Below are 19113 nucleotides of genomic sequence, written 5' to 3'. Positions count from 1 at the left end.
ATATCCCTAAGATTATTAAATTAAACAAACATGTTATCTGCCTTCATGGAGTTTATGATATACAAGGAATATAGGCATTGAACAAGTAATTGAAACCTGATGAGTGCTGAAAGATGTAGACAGTAATGTGAAATTGTAGCTCAAAGATTTTACCTACTTTAAATACTCACAATCAGGGAAGACCTAACAGAAGTAGTTTTTAATCTGTGATTAGCAGAGGGAATAGGTGTTAGGTGAAAATGAAGAGGGATGAGTAGAACATTTCAGGGGGATGGAATGCATATGCAAAGGTATTAAATAGGCCATATTTTATGAAACTGAAGGGATGCCATTATCCTGAAGCATGAGAAGCAAGGGTGGGAGTAAAGATGAGAATGTGGTGAATGTCTAAATTAGTATTCTATCTTATGTGAGTTTAGTTAATGTTACCCTGCTCTAACGAGATAGATTCAGTTTTGCTATGATTGTAAAAATCCATTTTCTCTTTCTAAAGAGATTCTTGGTAGCTAACCAGCACTCAAATGATTTCTAATAATACCACATTCTGTCATGCTCCTTCAATCAATCCCTATTGAAATAAAGAGTAATTTCAAAAAAATGAAATTCATTAAGTTTTAGAATTTCTAGTGGCTGGTAAATTAGATTTGTGGAAGAAAGAAGTGTTTAAAGAAAAATTCCATTAAAATAGACATAATGACAAAGGCAAATTAAATCCAAAAAACATTATTGGAAATATGTATGTTTGTGTGTGTATTTCTAATTTATTACACTAAGATTATACCTCATGCATATTTATGATTTATCTAAGACTTCAGCAAGGCATGCTTACTAAATATACTGGTTTTTTTTTTTTTTTTAAAGATTTTATTTATTTATGTGACAGAGAGACAGCCAGCGAGAGAGGGAACACAGCAGGGGGAGTGGGAGAGGAAGAAGCAGGCTCATAGCGGAAGAGCCTGATGTGGGACTCGATCCCGGATCGCCAGGATCACGCCCTGAGCCGAAGGCAGACGCTTTAACGACTGCGCTACCCAGGCGCCCCTAAATATACTGGTTTTATTTATGCTCTTTAAGAATACTAGCATCTCAAAAAGACATTGAAAAAATTAGTTTTTTTTTTAAATATGACATTGTCTAGTCCTTCCTTAAATGATACTCTAGTGTACTTTGGCAAATTGGAAATGTGAGTTGAATTTTCTTTGATAACTATATTTCCAGTTGAATATCCTTTTGAAGATTTTCACGAACTCTAATTTAATTGAAAATATTGTGGGCTTTTTTTGTTTTTTGTTTTTTTGCAACAGGCTTGCCGCCAGAACACAGATGTCATGCAAACCACCACTAAACCTAAACCAAAATGGGAAAGGAAAAGACTCATCAACATCTTCATTACTACACACGTAGATTTGGGCAAGTCTACCACTACTGGTCATCTGACCTACAAATTTGCCGAAATGACAAAAGAACTATTAAAAAATTTGAGGAGGCTGCTGAGATGGGAAGGAGCTCCTTCTAGGATGTTTGGTTCTTGGGTAAACTGAAAGCTGAATATGAATTTAGTATCACCACTGATCTCTCTCTATGAAAATTCGAGATCAGCAAGTATTATGTGACAATCATTGATGCCCCAGGGGAAAGACTTTATCAAAAACATGATTACAGGCATATCTCAGGCTGACTGTGCTGTCCTGATTGTTGGTGAATTTTATGGAGTTATCTCCAAAAATAGGCAGACCTGTGAGCATGCCCTTTTAGCTTACACACTGGGTGTAAAACAACTAACTGTTATTGTTAACAAAATGGATTCCGCTGAGCTACACTACAGCCAGAAGATATAAGAGGAAATCATTAAGGAAGTCAGTACCTACATTAAGAAAATTGGCTACAACCTGGACACAGCAGCATTTGTGCCAGTTTCTGGTTGGAATGGTAACAACATGCTGGAGCCAGGATGAACATGGCTTGGTTCAAGGGATGGAAGGTCACCCTAAAGATGGCTGCCAGTGGAACCACACTACCTGAAACTCTGGATTGCATTCTGCCACCAACTTGTCCAATTGACAAGCCCTTGTGTCTGCTCCTCCAGGACATCTACAAAATTGGTGGTATGGTACTGTCCCTGTGGGCCAAGTGGAGACTGGTGTTCTTAAACCCAGCATGATGGTCACCTTTGCTCCAGTCAATGTTACAAGTGAAGTAAAGTCTTTTTAAATGCACCATGAAGCTTTGAGTGAGGCTCTTCTGGGAATAACATGGGCTTCAATGTCAAAGACAAATTTTGTGGTAATGTGGCTGGTGACAGTAAAAAATGACCCACCAATGGAAGTAGCTGGAATTACAGCTCCAGTGATTATCCTGAACCATCCAGGCCAAATCAGTGCTATATATGTACCTGTGATGTACTGTCACACAGCTCACATTGCTCACAAGTTTGCTGAGCTGAAGAACAACACTGATCGTCATTCTGGAAAAAAACTGGAAGATGGCCCCAAGTTCCTGAAATCTGGTGATGCTGCTATTGCTGATATGGTTCCTAGAAAGCCTACGTGTGTTGAGAGTTTCTCTGAGTACCCTCCTATGGGCCATTTTGCTGTTTATAGCATGAGACAGACAGTTGCTGTGGGTGTCATCAAAGTAATGGATAAGAAGTCAGCTGAAGCTAGCAAGGTCACCAAGTCGGCCCCAAAAGCTCAGAAGGCTAAGTGAATATTATCTCCAACACCTGCCATGTGGTCTTAATTAGTGGTAGAAGAATAGTCTCTTGTGTCAATTGGCCATTTAAGTTTAATAGTAAAAGACTGGCTAATGATAACAATGCATCATAAAACCTTCAAAACGAAAGGAGAATGTTTTGTGGACCATTTGTTTTTGTGTGTGTGGCAATTTTAAGTTATTTAAGTAATCAGTATTTTAACAGAAATGATTGACCAAAAATCTGTCACAGAATTCTGAGACCAATGAAAATAAAATTTTAATGAGAAAAATAGAAAATATTGCACATCACATAAGAGAAAGGATAAAAACCATATGATGATTTCAATAGATGCAGAAACAGCATTTAACAAAGTACAATGTCCATTCATGATAGAAGCCCTCAAAAAATATCTTGCCATTTGCAACAACATGGATAGTGCTAGAGAGTATAATGCTAAGCAAAGTCAGTCAGTCAGAGAAAGACTAACATCCATATGATTTCACTCATAACCAAAACAAACGAGACAAAACAGAGACAAACCAAGAAAAAGACTCTTAACTATAGAGAACAAACCAATGGTTACAAGAGGGGAGGTAGGAGAGGGGATCGGTAAAATAGGTCATGGGAATTAAAGAATACATTCATCCTGACGAGCACTGAATAACGTATAGAATTGTTAAATCACTGTATTGTACACCTGAAACTAATATAACACTATATGGTAACTATACTGAAGTTTTAAAAGCTTAAAAAATAACGGAAAATATTGTTTTAAGAATAAAACTAAATAAGTTATAAAAATCATTTCCCAATCACAGATTCTTTATAATTTAACAGCTAGTACAGTTGAGGTGGTGGTGGTGTTTTTTTGTTTTTTGTTTTTTTCCCATCTCTAAAACATCCATGGTTTAAGCTTACTATTTCCAGAGAAACTACACAACACATTGCACACCATGAGGCAAGGATTCAAAGGGAGAAAAATTGTTCCTTTTCTGAAAATTTGCCACCTGGTTAGAACACAGACACATTTGTAACTTTCCTTGGTACTCCATATATTACACAATTTGGGATCACGTGTCAGGTGGAGGTAAACTTTCCAACCACGGAGACAAATATTTTAAGGCTGATTTCAACAGATTTCAATTGCCCACAATTTCCCCACAAGACTGGGATCAGGAATTAAATTTCAACCTGGTTGAGCATATATCTTAATATTGAACTTTATGCATGTTTTTCCTTGATAACTCCCTGAATCATGAGTCTCTGAGGAAATTTCTTGGTGTTCTATTGTCCTGCTTAGCTACTTCCACTCTCCCATCTCAATATATAATTTTATTCAGTATGACCCTTTCTTCGTCCTCTGCTCTTATATTCTTTTATTTTTGGTCATTAGTATTACTGGAACAATTTAATAATTTTGTTTCCTTCCTCACAGCCAATCTTTGTTATGCCAAAGGGATTATTTTTTTATTTATTTTCTTTTTACCAATCTCTCAGCCTAAATAAAGCCAATTGTTCCTCTAGCAAAATTCTAAAGTAAGCTCTTCTTTTTCATTTCCCCAAAAGAATTTTGGACTGAAAACATAAATTATTTACTCCAGGTCATAAAATTAATAATATAATCAATACTAACATGTTACCTTCCATAAAGCAAGTCAAACACACAATTATCTTGTTGAACAGATAGACGGACAACTCCTGAACAAACTTATTTTGCTTCATGAGAGATAATGAATGGAAATTAATTTTAAAATATCCATTATTTTCAAATAGAAGACATGCTGATTAAAATTGTTATTAAAATTGTCTGATGTTATGTGGTTTAGTATAAGTATGGCCCAAATCTCCATGCCTTCCTTTATTAGACCCTTTGTAATTTGCTTTGATTTTCCCAAGGGTCTTTCAACTGCTATCTCTTGAATTGAAACATCCATATCTTTTTGCAAGATTCTTTCTTTGTATTGTTCCATGCTTAATACAGGAAACAAAACAAAAAAGAAAAAGAAAAGGTCTGCCTTTCCTAATCAATAGGACTGTTGACTCCATTTAAAATATGTGGGTTAAGGTAAGAAGTTATGTTGAACAGAAAATGAGTGTTCAGCAAAGAAGATCAGTCACTGAAGCAGAGAGAGGCATTGCAGAGAAGTGTGACTTACAAGCCAAGTTTTCTACTGCTCAACCAGAAGAGGGGAGTTGAAAACTGGGTTTTAAGATTTAACTTTTATGCTTTATAAAGTTTGTAAATAATTTTATACATAATGGCTAATTATTTTGGTCTCTATGGCATCAAAGCACTTTTGGGAGAAAGATTTGCCACTAACAGTTTTTGAGGGATATAAAACCATTTGCTGTACAAGGAAAGTTAATCAAGTTAGACATAGGCTAGTTTTAATAAAAATTATGTTAGAGGAAGAAGAAAATTACAGAAGGTAACTTTTGAATGCAATAACTAAATCAAGAACTATATTTTCACATTAGAATGAAATCATTCAGAAAAATGTGAAAGTGAATAAATTTTATATATTTTTATATATTTCAGAGTTTATAAAAAAAACTCAATCTAAGCTATTTGTGTTTTAGAAACGTATATACCAGCATATGATAACCTATATATCACTAAAACCTTATACTCTATCTCACATATTTTTATATTTTCAATTAACATTTGTTTCTTTTTATGCAAGCTCTCAGGAATAAATGGCTTATACTAACTCAGAGACAAAACATATGGATATCTTATTTGAGTAAATACCTAGTAGTAGAATTATCAGATCGGATTTCTGTTTTTAATTTTTTGAGGAACTCCAGACTTTTTAAGATTTATTTGTTTGTGTGTTTATTTATTTATTTTACAGAGAGAGAATATGAGCAGAGGGAACGGGAGAGAGAGAAGCAGGCTCTCCACTGAGCAGGGAGCCCAATGCAGGGCTGGACCCCAGGACCCTGAGATCATGACCTGAGCTGAAGGCAGATGCTTAACTGAGCCACCAAGGCACCCCCCTCCTTTTTTTTTAAGATTTATTTATTTATTTATTTATTTATTTGTTTGTTTGTTTGACAGAGAGAAAGCATGTATGCACAGGCATAGAAGAACTCCAGGCTGTTTTCCACAGTAGCTCTACCAATTTACGTTCCCACCAAGAGTGCACAAGGGTTCCTTTTTCTCCTCATCCTCACCAACACTTGTTACTTCTTATCTTTTTAATTCTGACCATTCTGATAGGTTGTAATGTAGTATCTCATTGTGGTTTTGATAATGTATAGAGGTGTTGAATCCCTATGTTGTACACGTGAAACTAACATAACATTGTATGCCAACTATACTTGAATGAATGAATGAATGAATGAATGAATGAAAACTTATAGATAAAAACCAGTGTACTTAGAATAGGCAAATTCCACTGGGAAGTCACTTCTTTCCCTCTCCAGGCTGTGTTCTACCAATACCTTCAACCTCCTTCTCTACTGTTCTAACATCTCATGAACCAGCAATGACATTGCCTGTCTTTTTATACTTGCATCTAAGTTGCTAAGCAGTGTTATAAAAATATGCAAGTTCATCAACTATTGACACTACAAACTCATCTTGTGAAATTCCAACTGGATCCAAAACTCTTCCCACCAATCCTTCAATTTCCCTAGTTGTTTGGGTTTTTTTGTTGTTTTGTTTTCACATTATCTACAGAAGATGTTTTGAACAATCCCACTCTCCTCAAATATCCTAACCTATCACCTCCTCTCACTTTCAGCGGATGACCTTGCCTCTTTCATCAGGAAAAAAACAGAAATCAAATGCTTCTCTTGAGATAGAAATCTCAATTTCTGGTCAGTACATATATGAAGGTAAACCCAGATACATTTGTTGCCACTTTTCTCTTGTCGAAATTGAGTAGTGCTGCCTCCTGGCTAAGAACAAGTCACAGGTTAATAAATCATAAATAAATATGACAAGCACTAGAATTTACAGTGATATTTAAAAAAAAAAAAAAAACAGATACGGGCACCTGAGTGGCTCAGTCATTTGGGCGTCTGCCTTCGGCTCAGGTCATGATCCCAGGGTCCTGGAATAGAGCCCCGCGTCCAGGCTCCCTGCTGAGCAGGGAGCCTATTTCTCCCTCTAGCTCTGCCTGCTAATAATCCCCCTGCTTGTGCTCTCTCTGTCAAATAAGTAAATAAAATATTAAAAAAAAAAACAGATTATGAGAATGAGCAAGAAGAATACTGGAGTTCAGAGTTTCAGAGTTGTAGTGGCTCTGGGTAAACTCATAGGAGTTCTTCATTAAAGTAGAGAGGAGGTAAGGAGTGCAAGGGATAATGAAAAGTATATACTAGGACTTCCTCATGGATAACAGAGACAAACAAGATAGTGCTCGATTTCTACGGATTAAATAAGATTATGAAATTAGTCTAAATTTCATATACTCGAGTTCTGGTTTAACTATAGAGATTTGTACAGTTTTACAGTCTTTTTGAAAAATCATAAAATAAAAACAATATAATCAGAGATGACATCTTTTTACCATTTGAAGTTAAAACATATCTTTACTTAATGCCTTCCATAATTAAAATATTTTATTTAGTTAAATGAGTGTCTTAAATTTAAAAAGCAGAATAGGCACTCATTTACTTCCATGATATAGGGATACTTTGAAAATGCAATTTAATAAAGATGTAACCATGAATTTAAGGTCTGGTTCTTAAAGGTATAAAATCATCAAATGATTTTTCTTCTCCACGCTAATAATTAGAAGGATAACTTCAAATTTGTCATGGAAAACTTTGTATAAATGAAAAATACGTATTTTTATTATATATATATATATATATATATATATATATATATATATATAAAATTATTTATACATCTAAGACATGGGATACATCTAACAACTAAACGTTTTGCACCTTAAAAAATCAAAGATAAAATACTTTACCTTTAAATGAAACTGCTCTTGTTAGAAACTTTTGAAAATGCTTCTCTTGGGGTGCCTGGGTGGCTCCGTTGGTTAAGTGTCTGCCTTAGGCTCAGGTCATGATCCTGGGGTCCTGGGACTGAGCCCCAGATCCAGCCCCATGTCAGGCTCCCTGCTCAGCAGAGAGTCTGCTTCCCCCTCTGCCCCTCCCCTTCCTGTTCTCTCTCTCCCTTTCTCTAATAAATAAATAAAATCTTTAAAAAAAAAGAAAATGCTCCTCTTAGAAATCACCTCATATTTGTGTTAATTCCTCTTTCATATATTGTAACTCTGTTGTAGCATCTATTGTAATTCTTTTTTTCATGGATGACCAAGGCTTATATACATCACCTCTTCCTGCTACACTGCCAAATCGGTCTTCCTTAAGGCAGAAATCATATTTAAAGGTAATAAAATGGTAGATTAAACATACTAGGCGTTCTCAGATATCTAGAATAATTTCTATATCTTTAGAGTAAAATTATATTTAAGCATCAAACTGATCTAAAATAACTTCAAGCTATATTTAAAACCATTAATATACACTATAATATTTATATGTCAAAGTATCAGGTTTTTAAAATACTTTACTGATATACTATGTGCGTGTGTGTGTGTGTGTTTTTTTTTTTTTTAAGAAAGCCCTGGTGTATACATAATAATAAGAGGTCTTTTTTATCAAAAAGTATACTGGAGCAAGTAGTCAAGGACCTCAATTGTCACTTTGAATCAATATTAAAATACACATTGAACCTCAGTATTTATCCCCCTCAAAGGGGAAAATGGGGCAGCTGAAACCTTAAAATCCCTTCTAGCTGAAATATCTTATCATTTTATGAATGTCCTATTTAACTTGCCTAAAGAGAATCAAACTTGACAGAACAACAGATAAAGAAAATGTGGTATATACATAAAAACATGGACAACATGAATGAACCTTGAGGTCATTCTGCTAAGTGAAATAAACCAGTGACAGAAGGACAAGTTCTGCATAATTCTACTTATATGAACTATCTAAAGCAGTCAAATTCGTAGAAGCAGATTGTAGAACGACATTTGCCAGTGGATGGGGGAGTTGATATTCAACAAGTATAAGGTTTCAGTGGTGCAAGATGGGTAAGTTCTAGAGATCTGCTGTACAATACTGTGCCTATAGTTAACAATGCTATATTGTACACTTAAAATTTTGTTAAGAGGGCAGATCTCATGTTAAGTGTTCTTATCACAATAAAAGAAGCTAGTTCAAAATTATAGAATCATAATAGATATTTAATCAAGTTACTTTACCCTTATGGATAAGTAGCAATATATACAACCATAGCTTCATTGCATGTTTTAGCCTAATAATTGTCAGAAGGAAGTAAAAAGAAACACCTGTTTAATGGGATTAGTATCTACATTTATTTTCACAGAATCAAGATCACAGCCAGTTTCCTTTGGTTAATTCATCCTGTTTAGACAATTTATTAATCAACTAGCACAATCTTTGTGTATTCATCACCTATATGTATACCAAATATGTATGTGTACGTATTACATAATTAGCTTCATTAGTTTGATGTATCATGTTCATTTGCCCTTCAACTTTTTGAGTGGTCAGAAATATTTTGGTTCTGTGGGATGCTCACAAGATGGTTATACGACATAGTTACAATACTGATTAAACTAAACGTATTGCTTTAATTTCTAGAGCAATGCATTGGAATCACATCGTTTACAGATTTCCTGATTCCATGCCTACAGAATGTAAATCACCAGATTTGTGTGGGAACTGGGAAATCTGCACTTTAGCAAACACCGCAGGCAACTCTGATATAGATATTACAAAAACACCATTTGATAAATACTACCAAATGCGGAACCCTTAGCACACATGTAACATATATACATATATAATATATAGGTCATATAAATTTTCCTTGACTTTAACCAATACTTCCTTTTTTATGACTTCCAAATTCTTCCAACAGCAACTTATCTGATCATTAAGATATAATTAAGTAACATTAATATTAAATTAAATATAATACTAAGTTATATATAATATTAAGCTATATAAAATGTTATTATATTGTTATAATTTATGTCATCATTAAGTTACACACTTCCAATTTCGGGGGTAACGGAGGACATAGACATGTTCTGTTGGAATCCTGCTTAACCTTCAACCGTACACCTTACAAACCAAACTCATTTCTCCTCTGGTTCCAGTATACAATTAACTTGTCTTCCTGACCTTTTTATTATTATGTCTTTTCTGCCATCTAATCTGAAAAATTACAATTATTATATAATCCTTTATTACATCCGAGATATTTAGTCACTCATTCCTCTCAGTTCTAGTCTTTGATAATGATCCTTTTCTCTTTTATTTCAATGTGTGGCGTTTCCAAATTGATTAAACTCCTCTCATAAAACCTCTATCATGGAGTAGTCCCCAACCTGATCTGACGCCTTCATTTTCTTGATCTGCCTCTCTCTATATGATTTTTCCCACCTTCCTTCCTTTCACAAAGAGATGTTTTAAAGGAAGGGAGGATGACTTTCACTGCCTCCACTTCTCTTTGCTCCAGCAATCTCCCCACTCTTTCCATCACCAATTTTTTTTAAGATTTTATTTATTTATTTATTTGAGAGAGAGAGAGAGAGAGAGAGAGAGAGCATGAGCAGGGAAGAGGGGCAGAGGGAGAGGTTGAGAAGCAGGCTCCCCATTGACGAGGGAACCCAATGCGGGGCTCTATCCCAGGACTCTGGGATCATGACCTGAGCTGAAGAAAGATCCTTAACTGACTGAGCCACCCAGGTACCCCACCATTTTTTTTTTTTTTTTTTTGCACTCTAGGGATCATTCCCCTTAGCAGAAACACACAGTTTTACCTCTCTAATTAACGACAAACCAAAAACCAAAACAAACCAACAAAATTCTTTTGACTCTACTTCCTCTTTTAGTCCTAATTTTTTTGTTCTTTTTTGTTCACCTTTGCTTGCAAAAGTCCATGAAAGGCTTATTTGTACTAATTGTGTGCAACTTCTCTAATACACTCTCAAAACCACTCTAATAAAATAGTCAACCACAAAACTCCTTTCATCACAGTAACCAATAATCTCCATATTATGAAATCCAGTGATCAATTTTGGAGCTCATCTTATTAGCTGATCATCAAATTTGACACAATTGATCAGTTACTTATTCCTATGTTTTCTTCATTTGGCTTCCAGAGAACCATACTTACCTGGTCTTCCTCCTATCTCATCAACTCTCCTTTTCAAATGCTTTTACTTGTTCTTCCTAGTTTTCCTGACATTTGGAGTGTCCCAGAACTCAGTTCTTAGCCTTTTCTTTTTCCGTTCTTTTTAACAATCACTTCCAATTCTAAACTTCCAAATTTAGATCTCTGTCCCACACCTTTAATTCTGAACTAAGACTCATATATATCCAACTGCCTCCTTGAAATCTTCACCAGAATACTTATCAACCATCTCAAACGTAACATGTCCAGAATTCAGTTCCGTATCATCTCTCCACAAGTTTAATTAAAAGCCTTCCCAATATGCCAATATGGGTCTTGAGCTGGACTCCATTAATTATTTTTCTTTTCTACCACTTTCACCCATGCAATTATTTTGCAGCCACATGACCTACTAGCTATTCCTTTAACAGAATGAGCTCCACTCTGGATTATGTATTTTGCTCTAAATGCATTCCTGTCTGAAATGTTTATGGCTGAGATTTCTGGTTGGTTAACTCCCTTTCTTTAAGACTTTGCTGAAATCTCAAATTCTCAGGTAACCTCCATCACCCCACAATTGCTTTACTGACCTCTCTTACCCTACTTCACCTTTTCTTTCTTATCACTTTCTGGGCAGAGTGTGTCATTAACTTACTTACATTGTTTATTGTTTATTGTCTGTTTCCCCTATAGAGCATAAATTAAGAAGCAAGCCTCTCCACTACTTTGGCTGCTGATGCCCTTAGAACAATGCCTGCTCTACAGTAGATATCCAATAAAAAATTCCTGAATGAACATAGAATGAATGGAGTTCTAGTAAGAACCAAGAGATTAAGTTTGGAAACAATTTTAAAGAGTAACTAATCCAACTCTCCAACCAAGGCTTTGTAAATAAGGCAATATCTAATTACTTCCCACCTTGTTGCCCCTGTTGTAACACCTAAGCAGGTAATGCCAAACACTATTAGATTTGAGAAAAGGCTTGTTGGATGTTGCAGATGAAGATCCTGATGTCCTAAGCAGATGACATAATTTACCCAATTTCATCTACCAACAAACAATCAAAACTGAAACTGGAACTTAAGTTTCTTTGTGCTATATCATTTTTCATTTCACTGCCATAGAATCAGTTGACACTGACCAGGCTTCATAAACTTTCATCACTCAGTAATAACTGACGGGATTCACTGCATTCCTGTTGGGTCATGCAGTGGTGCTGCTGACTGCTGTTTAACAAACTAGAACATACTGATTTACAGTATACAGTACGCAAGAAAGGCACTGGCTGATAGTACTCTCTGTGTTACACAATTATTAGGCTGGCTTGGTCTTTGTTGCCAAAGTCAAAAACAGGCCACGCAAGGCATACCTCACTACCTGAACTTTAGGAACAAAAAATTTAAAGTACAGTAGCCAATAGCAAGTCCCCAGTCCTTCAGTGAGGGACCTAAAGTCAAAGGAACCATTTGTAATTTTAATGAAAATAATGTGAATGTTTCCCTTATTCATATTTCTCTTTTGAATTCTATTATGAGTTGAAAATATTATGCGAGCAATGCATAGGAAGAATCAATGTAATACCACCTGAAATATAATTTCTCATTTTGATGACTATAACTTAAAAAGATATGAGAACATAAAAGGATTTAAGGGAATCAGAGGGCCAGGACTGGACTTAAGTTTTTATTTTAATTATTCACAGATCATTTTATACATCAATTCCATAACTACTACAGTTAAAAGGAACACTGTTTTGTGATAGTGAACTGGCAATATATACAGCATTATTAATTTACTGACACTGTGTATCTTTAAACTGGCATTTATAGAAATATAGTCTGGGCATTTGTACCACTTTCTTAAAAAGTGCTAAATAAACTTATTAATGTTATATATGTGTACATGCACACAGACACACAGACACACACACACACAGACACACACACACACACACCAGGATTCTGACAAGTCTACCTAAACATTTACTGTAAGGCTAGTTTTAAAAAACAATAAAATAATAAATTTCTCGGTTACTGTTTTCTTCCTAAAGAAGAGGGAAATAAGTAAAGTGTCCCAGTGTCATTTAATTAGAAAATGCAGAGAAGAGCAATTTGTGGATCTGATGCTATTATTGCACAATCTACATTGTTCTAGAAACTCAGAAACATAGAAATAGATGTTCATATAGAAACATACAAATCCTTACTAAGAATGCACAATCTGAAAAGAGAGTGACTACATGAACATAAATGGGGATATTATGACCCCAGAGTAAATGTGTTAGTTTATAGACCAAATGTGTTGGTTTTGAGAGGTCAGTGGTAACAAACAGGTACTATAAAACATTGTTTTCTAATTTCCTTCTTTATATCTAGTAACCAAATATGTTGGGAGTTTAAAAACTTAAGATTTTTAATGGAGCCCCTTGCATACCAAAAGACAGTATAATTATTGGAAAATTCCTGACATTAGCATCCACCTTGATATGACTCCAATATGCATCACTGTATAACTAGCAATTTCTAAAATGAGAGTTTTTGAATGGTGTAACATTTTCAACCAGGATTCTGCTGAGTTTCATTGCACCCGGGCATGAAATTATCATGGGAAGAGTTAAAGTTATATAACCCTGAGTACTGACAGCCTGAGGGTAGAAGAGAAAACAAGCAAATGAACAACAAAGTGGGTATAGCTAGTGTGTAATTTTTGTCTTTATCTTCAAAGGAATGTATTAGGATTACAGACCCACATGGTACTTTTGCTAAAGCCCAGACAACTATAAATATATATTTTTTTAAACATTTACTCAGTGTCCTTTCAGCAGCAGCCCACAATATTGTCTCCTCTTTCCTCACACTTTCCTTTTCTGGCCTATGTAATACCTTATTCCTCCTGCCTCTCTAAATGGACTTCCTCAATGTCCTTTGCTGGATAATCCTAAGGCTAGGGTTTATATGCTGCTGTCGGTGCTCAGACTCAGTCCTAGTTCCCTCGCTTCTTCTCATTCCAACCCATCTCTAGCTAGCCAATATTATCAATGCCTATCGGTTCATTTACCTTAGATACCAACTACATATCAGTTAAACGTCAATGCAGAACTCCTGAATCATACAGACACAGTTGTCTATTAGACGGTTTTAATGGCACATCTCAAATTGACTTCAAGCTAAACAGACATAAAAAACAATTCTTACTATTCATAGCATTCTCACTCCAAACTTGACCTTCCCTCAACAATTTCCAAATCAGTGAATATCTCTACTGGCTTTATACCAACTTGCCCAAGTCAGAAAATGAAGTTTTATTTAAACATCACCTTCTTTATCACTCCTCAATCCACTAGAGTCCTTTTCATTATGCCTCCCTAAATATACCCTAACTTATTCTACTTCTTTATCTCCATCAATCCCATTCTAATCCAGGCTACCATGATTTTTTTCTTGAATTATAGCAATCACCTCTTAAGTGATCTTCCTACAGTTAATTGAGCCCCACTTCAAATCAATCTTTGCACTTAGTAAGAATAATCATTTGGAAATTCAAACCTCTTCATGTAATTGTTTTTGATAAAACACTTTAATAAAGTCCCTCTGTTCTTATCAAATCCTTTGCATGGCTTAAAAGGCTCATCCTAGTCTAATGTTTACCGATTATCTTACTATACCAATCTCATCATTCTTCACTCAGTTACTGATTCATAATCTACTTTACACTTCAATCCTATCAGTGCATCAGATTTTTAAAATAGTATAATGAAACATTTTCTTCTAAAAATATTACACCCCAAAAGCATGTTCTGAAAACTCTGCAGTTGCCATGAAACCATGTCTTGAAGTCTATAAAAAACAGACCGTACTAACCCAGATCATAATGTTTAATTTTTGCCTTCAGATAACAGATTAAATAAAAGATCTATCTACAAAAACAAAGGCAAATTATTTCCCAGACTATTCAATTAATTTGAAAGGAACCACCAACTATGGACTGGCATGCTAAGAACATAACTGTAGGTTACATTAGGCTGTAGGTTACATTAGGAACAACTTCTCTTACACAAGTTGTGCTTAAGTTGCATTACTTTTCAGTGACTAATAATGAAATACTGATGGAAAGTTCCATCTTTCAGAATTCCAATCTATTTGATACATTAGTACTCTTATCTTCAAAAATATCCCTCAGCTTTGACAGCTGCCCCTTAAAATTTTCCTGTAAGTTCTTTTAAATAACTAAACCTGTAAAGGCCCTTACACAGCTGTTCTTTGATCCCCAGTCAGCCTTAGGCAATGACATCAATGCTGGGTTAGAATAGTAACTATTTACTTACCATATTGTAGGTGGCTCAGAACCTTCTATTTCTAAGTAATCATACTTTTCCTCCATTTGGAAATCAGTAAATATGAGTGAAATTGTGTCTCCAGGCTCTGCTACAATGGTCCAAGTGCAATCGGCATTGTTATGGTACTCATTAGGAAAACTTGGGCTTGAAATGATGCCACTGGATCCTCTCATCGTTCCTCCACACGCATCTTCAGCTGTTAAAACAAGGACAAGATGTTCAGCTATAAGTCATTAAGAAAAATGCAACTAAAGCAACTCTGTTAACAGTTTTGGATAAAAACAGCAGTCCAAATATTGTGATACCAAGTGTATATTAATAAAGGTTAAATAAAATGAGAAGTCCATGAAAACATTTTAATCACATATATGAATATAAACTATATCTTGACAATTTTATAACTATTAGCTGAAACAGCAATTAACATAAGTAAAAACCTACAGTCCTATTAGATCTCAGGATAACAGGACCAAGATTTTCTTTTCATTGATTAGGTGATGAAGTGAATAAAACAAAACCAACATTGTTCTTAAGGTCTGTAATGGGAAATCTTTAATCACTTTGTACACATTTATGGTAGGACTGAGCTTTGTTTTTATTTTTTTAACGTAGGTATGTACAAAATAAACAATGTAAGAGAAAATATAATTTTTGTCAGTGGCATTTTTCAAAAGCTTTTTAAAGTATTTGTAAAATTAAACTTCGAACAAAAATACATTGGGGCACCTGGGTGGCTCAGTTGGTTGGATGTCCAACTCTTGATCTCAGCTCAGGTCATGATCTCGGGGTCCTGAGACTGAGCTCCACATTGAGCTCCACACTGGGCATGGACCCTGCTTGAGATTGTCTCTCCCTTTCCCTCTGCTCCTTGCTCACGCTCTCTCTCTCTCTAAAATAAAATCCTTAAAAAAATACATCACTTATCTAGGAAACTTTAGAGAGAAAGAACATGATAATTAATATATCTTTGGTAATGTATTCCCTGTAACTCCACCAAATAACGTAAGCATATTTTGTTAGGTGTTTATATGATATATGTATATACAATATTGTAAATAAATTTTTACTAGCTCTATATTAGGACCTATGGTTCCCATTTTCCAAACAGGGGTCATAGGTTCTCCACAAGTCTACTTTTGGCCAATGGTGTATGCTAACAGAGGGTATACTTGACCACCTATGTTTAGTGTGAGATGTGTAAGATAAAGTTCCTGTTTCATAAAGAAATTGAAGCTATAAAATTTGTCTCATCATAACACTGTTCAGGACAGTCAAGTTAATAGGCTACTAGTTCACTTGTGCAATAAACTGTCTCAAGATTTAGGCGGTTATCTTGAGCCACCGAGAAAATTCCACCAACTTAAATCAAATGTTAGAGGAAAAAAATTGGCTCTATAATGACCAAATATTATTTGATGTAATGACTTATACTCCATAACTTTAATACAGATGGACAGCATCCTGTTTAACTCCGTAATGGGCCAGGAATAGTAAAATGCTTTGGTGCCAGGGACAATGTTATTACTATACTGTGTATATCAAATAGCATTAGCTTCTTCCTGTCACTCTTTATCAACTTTGTAATTCATAAATTGAAAGCACAAATATATTACATTTAAAAGATATTTAACTTTTATCACCCACTATTGTAAAAGTTGTATTTATTTTCATTGCATGTCCTCTCTATATTTTTAAGTTTTCGGGGCTAATTAGAACTTGTGGTCCTGTCTAGAATATGAGGCATATTATTACAACTTTCTTGGCAGAACACACAGTGCCTTCCCTCAGTATCTTAACTTTAACCTCTGGTAAACATGTCCTGCGCACCCTATCCCTGATCCCAAATTGCCTCTACTCGTTGTCTTCCCAGTACTAACACCAGGATTGAGTAGTACTTTGGAAATAAAATGTTATACACTATCATATATTTGTAGTGTATCTAGTATACAACATATTCAAACCATAGTTCTGTGAGCTATTTATTTTTGTGTCTCTGAATATAATCCCAGGCAAACTTATATTTCAGTTAACATTAAAATTTTTAAAAATCCTTTTTTTATTCAGAAACCTCAGTTCATTGATTAATATATCTAGTGCTGGGTATTTGCAAAATAATTGACTTCTTTGCTCTCCTTAGTTTGGGCTTGTGGCAGATGGGGCAAAGGTAAGGCAGAAGAGTGGGCTCTTCTTCCCTGTTTTCCCTCCTAGTATTTTTGTTCATATACCCCTACTCACTGAGCATTCTGTAATTACTCCTGGAGTTGGATGTAGAAGGGATCAGGGGACATGAATCCTTATACTTGTGTGACACTGATTTGGTACCATTTCCAAGGGTTTTTTTGCTCATGAACATTTATGGGATCCTCAGAAGTGTCCCATTCAGTTCTCTTGTTGTGAGGGAATGTATCTGTCTGCTTAGTTGCCTAAATTTCTCCCTTACAACATGGATATAGACTAATGTCTCCTTGTCCTTCCAGGTGGGCCTCTTGGACAGGATCTAAGACAATTCAAGACCAGAACTCCCTCACAAAAGTCCTGCGTTTGGTCAAATGAAAACATACCTCATTTATTCATCCTCTATGGAAATGCAGTTCCTTCCCAACTGCAGCCTTATGGCTTTACCATCAACATTTAAGTATTTCAACCTTGCTTTAATAATAATACACTCTGTCCTCAAAGCTACAGGGCATACAAATCAATTTCTCTGCATGGTTTCTTTGAAGTTCCTCAATAAAGGCTCACAGAAGAGAGAAATCAACCCAAACTCCTAATACATGAGATGGATCACAACTTGTAGAACAGATCTCTGTAGGGAAATTTCTATTTTACAGCAAAATAACCTCAACCCAAAAGTATGAGTGACTTGTACTTGAAAATCAAATGGGAACACAGATATTCCAGCACTGAAACCAATGCTGTTGCCAATTCTTACATCGAGTTCTTTATTCAGCACTCTTGTTTATCCCTTTATTACTAGAGAGACTATCACAGAATCAGCATCTGACAAAATTGTGAAATATTGCTTTTAGTACATGTTAGATAAATAACAGTTTGCCTAGGTGGTCCTACCTGAACGCCATAACCTTTGTATTGTGATTTGGCCTAGATTTGATATAATACTTATAAAAGCCAATACATTTTCTATAATCATAGACTGTTATAGCAGAATATATTACCTAAACTAAAATTTTTATCTTATAACAGAGTTGGAACAACTGGAAGGCAGCATTAGAATAAACCATGAAACCCTTAAATCCAGTGCCGGGCTTTCTGTGCTAGGTAACACTGCGTGGCCACTGATCAAAGTGAGTTGGTCTTTGAGTTCATTCAACATCACTCTGTCCTGGCCATCAGGCTTGCCTGCTAGATTAGTGTTGTCTGCAAGATCTTCTGTCCAACAATACACAGAAAGGGCAGGAGTCACCAAGTTTGTTCAAAAGAACCATTTCTTAACAGACTCCAGACACTAAGGGGATCATATTGGTTATGTGTACAGATTTTCTGTGAATTTAAAGTAAATTCATTTGGTCATCTGTTAAAAATATATCCACTGAGATCTATAAGGTACCAAGGGGAAGTGCGTTAGTCTCTCAGCCTGCAGTGATGATCAAAAGTTAGGGTATTCTCTGCCTTCACTGAGCATTCTGCCCAGTAGAGTATAAGGGTCTAAACAAATGACAAAGCACTTAAAGTTACGTTTCTTTCAAGTACTATTAATAAGGAGCATTTAGTATTGACATCATATGGTGGGCTTTGAACTAGTTAGGGAATTCAGGAACACAGACTCTCTGAGGAAGTGATTAGAACAAACCTGAGAGGTAAACAGTAATCATTAAATAGATGAGAAGCAGAAGGAAACGTATACGGACACTTTCACTGGAGGAAACAGGCATTCTCCAA

At 35.3% G+C, this 19113-nt stretch overlaps 1 protein-coding gene across 4 annotated transcripts in view; it reads right to left on the bottom strand.

The window, feature by feature from the left end:
* The window catches only part of CSMD3 (CUB and Sushi multiple domains 3), a 1146349-nt gene that overhangs the window by 791523 nt on the left and 335713 nt on the right, over positions 1 to 19113 (bottom strand). For all 4 annotated transcript variants that reach the window (XM_045805628.2, XM_087864412.1, XM_045805629.2 and 1 more), the window contains exon 5: positions 15202 to 15409. In XM_045805628.2, the coding sequence (XP_045661584.1) occupies positions 15202 to 15409 (208 nt within the window). The remainder of the gene's footprint in view (positions 1 to 15201; positions 15410 to 19113) is intronic.

Source organism: Ursus americanus, chromosome 9 (assembly GCF_024610735.1).
Source record: "Ursus americanus isolate L20-20 chromosome 9, mUrsAme1.1.p, whole genome shotgun sequence".
Taxonomy (NCBI): Eukaryota; Metazoa; Chordata; class Mammalia; order Carnivora; family Ursidae; genus Ursus; species Ursus americanus.
This window is presented reverse-complemented; position numbering and strand designations above follow the sequence as displayed.